Source organism: Bombus flavifrons, chromosome 12 (assembly GCF_040668555.2).
Source record: "Bombus flavifrons isolate JBK064 chromosome 12, iyBomFlav1_principal, whole genome shotgun sequence".
NCBI classification, from domain to species: Eukaryota; Metazoa; Arthropoda; class Insecta; order Hymenoptera; family Apidae; genus Bombus; species Bombus flavifrons.
Window position 1 is genome coordinate 10,826,477 of NC_138453.1, and position 5,381 is coordinate 10,831,857.

General features: G+C 37.0%; 1 protein-coding gene across 1 annotated transcript; it reads right to left on the minus strand.

The window, feature by feature from the left end:
- Positions 1–304: 304 nt before the first annotated feature.
- LOC138185795 (uncharacterized) lies at positions 305–5,019 on the minus strand. The gene is made up of 3 exons (XM_069124999.1): positions 4,871–5,019; positions 4,187–4,359; positions 305–3,019 (listed from the first exon to the last, which is right to left on the minus strand). Exons 1-3 carry the CDS (start codon positions 4,897–4,899, stop codon positions 2,142–2,144), a joined length of 1,080 nt encoding a protein of 359 aa, XP_068981100.1. The 5' UTR covers positions 4,900–5,019; the 3' UTR covers positions 305–2,141.
- Between the last annotated feature and the right edge of the window lie 362 nt (positions 5,020–5,381).

Genomic DNA, 5,381 nt, shown 5'->3' on the forward strand with positions numbered 1-5,381 from the left:
ATGACAAGTGATAGACTGATAGGATATTTATATTAGAGTAGCGGTCCTTAATGTTTTGTTTACCACGGATACCCTTTAATAATTTCTTTTGTTTCAAAGAAACTAATTCAAACTTTGTCACCAGACCACGCCCTATGCCTGTCTCTGTTCGCGTACCTCAACTTACGATTATGTTTTTCCAGTAATAATATTATCTATGTTAACGATCAATAATAGGAGAGTAATGAACAAACATAGATAAACAATGTTTATTCCGAATTTGCACATTGCGCGCATAACGTTCGAGATTACGTATGCAATCTTAGAAACACAACGAAACCTTCGATTAAACGTCATGTGAATATCAATTAGAAATATATTTCGTATACAAGTATCGGTATCGTTCTAACGTAAACAAACAACGGATAGGGTCAAGCTACGAAGAAGCGTAAATACGTGGCACGTGCCACGTCTTGAGTAGCGACCCGAACGCACGAATTCGAACATCGAGTAAAGCCTCAAATATTTATACAGGGTATTCATGCTCTCACTAGTCAGTGGTTTTGTCGTAAACGATAAGTATGAGGAAAGATCGAGAGAGAAAAAGAAATAACTCGCTCAAAGCGAACTACATAGTCGCGATAAAGATATTTTAACTTTAATTTCGTGGAATTTATGAGACGTAAAACGAAGGAAACATAAATACAAGAGTACAGCGTTGCATCTTTCCATATTTTTCACATCACATGGTATTCTTTGCATTTTGCATTGCAGAATGCGCATGAATTTTTACACTTACGAAAAAATATTATCGCGAATACGCACTTCACTTTGAAGCATTCGTCTTTTTCCTTTTTCATCCTCACCTCATACTCGTCGTTTACGAGGAACATACTGCTTGGTAATAGCGTGTGGACACACTGTATTTAAAACACTCACCAATTGCTCAGTAAGAACCTTTAAATTTAGAGAGAAGAGATTTAATATAAATAAATAAATACATATATGTACTCCTATTAAATATTTCGTATTCGAATAGTTAAGTAATAACTTATGTGCGAAGAACCTCGCGTCTTTGTAGTTTCGCGTGAGTTATGCAGGAGGGACGATTTGGAGAATGTAGATTTGACATGCATCGTACCATCCGAGGATATATGGAGAACATGACACGAACGTATGTTTCACGTGTGAGATTTTTGAGAGTGCAGAATGATTCAAGACAGAAAGGATAGTGTAGGAGTTGTGAAAAGATGTGAGAGTTAAGAGAAACAGTTTCTGAGAGGATCGAAAATCGATTCGAGCGAGAGTTATAGTATCGTTAATCTCTTTTAACTGGAGTTTTGTTTGTTTCTAAAGAAAAAAATTATATTTTCGATTTGCAAAATGAAAAACGATAATTAATAAAAGACATAGAAGGTTAAAAAGTTACTGCTATATTATCGTTATTTTATTATCAAATCTACATTTTATTATCTTAGTTTCGCATTTTCCGTAAAATAGTCTTTTGTTTTACGTTTCATATTTCTTATAAAATCTTTCTGAAATAGTTTGATACTCGGCATCGTCACCCTCCGTGTTTAATTTTTTCCATCGAATGCACGTCCTTAGGCAGGAAATTTTAGGTCACTGCGTGTACTGAATTCCTAAATTATACCGCAGAAATGAAACGCACCATGCAAATGAATCTGAATTACAAGCTCGACGATGAAACATTTTTCCGGGAGCGCGTTCAAAGGGGAGTTTCGAAGCTTCGTTTGCTCGCTAGGTATAAAGAGTTTAAAATGGGCGGTATTAAACAAAATGCTGACGCGTTGAGAAAGTGACGTACTCTCCTAGAGGCAAATTGTTCGAAGACGAGGGAGAACCAGGTGTGGGTTTATGCAAGACAAGCATTCCGCTGCATAATTTCAGTCTTAAAGTGCACTTTATTAAAATAACAACCACAAAGTTGCGACAGTCGGAATAGGATCGATTCGAAAGACATACGTTTATGGCAAGAACACGCGTGTTATTCCTAAAATTTGTATTATTTCTTTCTTTTTTCGTCGTAAGTTATTATCGTTTATTAAATGTAACTATGTCACACTTACTTGCGCATTAGCTCTATCTAATCATCTTTGGTATCGAAAAATAAATAATTCTTACTGCGAGGATTTTTGTATTCAAAGATTTCCAAATATTTTAAATTTATCAAAATCGATGGCTTCCAAAAAGTTTCGATGCGTTTGAGTCGTCATAGGCACCGCGATTCGGCTGTCTAATTTTATATTTAACTTTTGCTCCATACTGAACGCAAACTTTGATATATTCTCTTTATTCATGTTGTCCGTGACGTGTTTACATTTCTTCGTTCGCCTTTGCCGCTTAATTTTGCCTGGAACAATCTCCTTCGCTAAATTCATTTTGTTGTGGTCGGTATTATCGTTTTGATCCCACAAAGGAGTATCGAATTCGTGCACGCTCGATCTGAATCGGTGCAAAATAAGCTTCTTCGTCGGCAACTCGAGCGAAAACGAGGAAACAGACGAGCCGGAAACTTTCGTTCGAACATTGTCCACACCGTTCGTGCACTCCGTTTTTTCGATATTTTGCTGCGACGAGATGGCGATCTTGACAGTTTGCTTCTTGTCCTGCTCCTTTGGTTTCTCGTTTGCTTTCTCGTTTGCTTTCTCGTTTACTTTGCCTGGCTGTTTCGAAGGGGAGGACAATTGCTTCAAAAGAGATTTCAATCGATGATCGGTGAGAAAACTTATCAGAGGTATGTTCTCTATGTCGAACTCGTTGCAGCTCACTGAATACTCCAAGCTGACTTTCGTCTGCATCCGGTCCTTCACGCAAATTCTGCTCGATCTCAATTGCCTATCGCACGAGTTGTCAACTTGCTTCTTACGCTTCGGTGCAGAATTTTTTCGATAATCGATCGGTAGCAGTTCGTTGATGATTTTGTACTTGGTTCTCGAGATGATCGCGTAGGGCCTTTTCGAAGGATGAAATTGCTCGCAATGAACATAATAATCACCTTTGGTGAAGAAACTCTTACCTGCGTGAAGAAGAACGATTTTCTTTAGTTTCGAAAACGATCATGTTTCGGACGGCTAGAGTTGATAAGTTGATACGATATACGAGCAGAGTTCGATCATCTCGGCTCTCTTACGCAATAATTTACCGATTAATAATATCAATGATGATTAATGACTCGACGAATCGATTATTTATGAAGCTATGGCTGGTTTATTACCTAACTTGTTGCTATTACAGTTTCCAAGAGAATTTACTGATACTGGTAGCTTTTAACTCGTGATTTGTCAAATTTCACTAGTTAACTAGTTAATTTCTAATTAACAATACCGTGGATCGATAAAAACGAATGTTAGAACGTTTCTTGACAATGAGTGCTAAGGATTAACGTATAGAGGCGAAACAGATACGAAAACAGATTAAATTAAACTAAAGAGTTTCATTTTGGGAGATAACTTGTTGGAGCACGTTGTGTGAGGTCGCAGCGAATTGGTCTACCGCAGTGAAATCATACGCAGAAATTGACACCAGAACACATCGATATTCTTATTGGAGAGTGTCCCAGAAGCAGAAGTTAAAAGATGGCGGTTTTATCGGACGAACAACCAAGAATGCGTCATAACACTATCTCCGACGCGGAGGATCGTTCGGTTTATTTAGAGCGTTGCGTATAATCGAGTCGATCTCGGACATATTAGACGGAGCCCGCGTTATTTATTAAACGATCTGTTCTGCCGATCTTCTAGCGTGCTTATTGTGTATCTTCTCCTTGATACTTTTGCTATTTTGTCTAATAACGATATATGCAAACCAAAGTATTAAATAAATAAAACGCTCTTATAGAAGAATACAGTGACATCACCGATGTTGATATCCGACGATACGTACAGCAGAAACTTTTTTAACGATTAGCAGATAATAAATAAACTAAAGAAACGCCTAATCATCTTTTAAGAAGCTAGCGGCTGTTTTCTATTCATACGTATTAACCAGTTAACTGCGGAATTTCGTTTTAGAAATCTCTCATGAACTTAGGTCATGTAAATAAATACAAAAGACGACGAGTATAACGACGTCAAACGCACTGAAACAAAGGTTTTGTTCAACACGTACACTCGCCGAACCAAAGTTTTTGTTTGAGATTAGTTTTTGTTAGATTAGGAAATTTTTTTGGAGAGTGTATAGTTACCGCAACAAATGTTTAACTTTTCCCTTGAATGGATCCTTTCTTTGTGACGTTGCATGTTATAGTATCGACTACTTTCGTATTTGCAACAGTTGCAAGTATATATTGTCCGCTGTTTTTCCTTTTTTCGTGTTTTTCGTTCTCTTAATGCAGGAGCTTTGTCCCCGTTCTGGTAACTACAATCGTATATTAGTTATCACGTGTAATATTTGCAGATAGAAAGTGCGAGAACTTCACAGTAATATAATTTCGTGATACGGAAATTATGTAAAGTGGGAAAGATCAATAATCGGAATAATAACCGAATTTGTGAATTCGGGTAAAATCAAGGACACGTAGGATTATCTTTATTTTCGAATAGACTGTCGTAAAATATACGAACACGTGTGCCAATATCTCTTACAAATTGTGGAAACTTTCCTTTTCATTAAAATTCATCGACTCCGTTATCTTAGATAACATGACGAAAAATATATGTACAATCGAAATACGTAACCGATTGTTCACCGACCGTAACATTCGCAGTAACAAAGACCAAATGTAGCAAAAGGTAGTCTGCAAGCAGATTTCTATTAATCGACTCGATAACGCGAACTCTATTCGAATAAGCAGACGGTAGTTTCGATCAAATCCGCGAAATGATCTTGAATTAACATAAAATAAAAAGAGGATGGTAACAATTCTTACACGTTGTTGATCTCTCCGTATATTTTCATTGTAAAAACTTGAAAAAGACGTAGAGAAGTCACGAATATGTGTTATACTACTGCCACTCGAAATTCGAACGATGCTCTTCGCGAACGTGCCAATGACGAACTGAAGCGGTGCTAAGAAAGTTCAAAGGGAAGGATCGTTTGACAGTATCGATGCCGAACTCACGGTCAAAAGGCGGTATCTCTCTCCTCTCTTCCCCTCTGTTCCTCGTGGTTTGTTTCGTCTTGGACCAATCTAAAATTATCGACAGTTTTTTGTTACCAAGCTAACTGAAATAGTCGCAAAAACAGTTTGGATCGTTGTTGATCTTTTTACGATAATCCTTGTCAATCTTTGCCATCACTTTTTTTAAACCACGAGAAATTCTTCAAATACATATCTTTTACGATTTACACGGAAAATATTAATAATTTATATCAATAGGTGGAAGTTTTGAAATAATTTTGGTCGCAAGACTTTTTCATTCATTGGAACAGATAGAAAC

Excerpts from the sequence above, each read along its gene's own strand:
- LOC138185795 (XM_069124999.1), bottom strand. The coding sequence starts at position 4,899 with ATGAAAATATACGGAGAGATCAACAACGT. Across the intron at positions 4,360-4,870 it reads TACGGAGAGATCAACAACGT|TTACCAGAACGGGGACAAAG; the intron begins GTAAGAATTGTT and ends ATACGATTGTAG. Across the intron at positions 3,020-4,186 it reads AAAGTTAAACATTTGTTGCG|GTAAGAGTTTCTTCACCAAA; the intron begins GTAACTATACAC and ends TTCTTCACGCAG.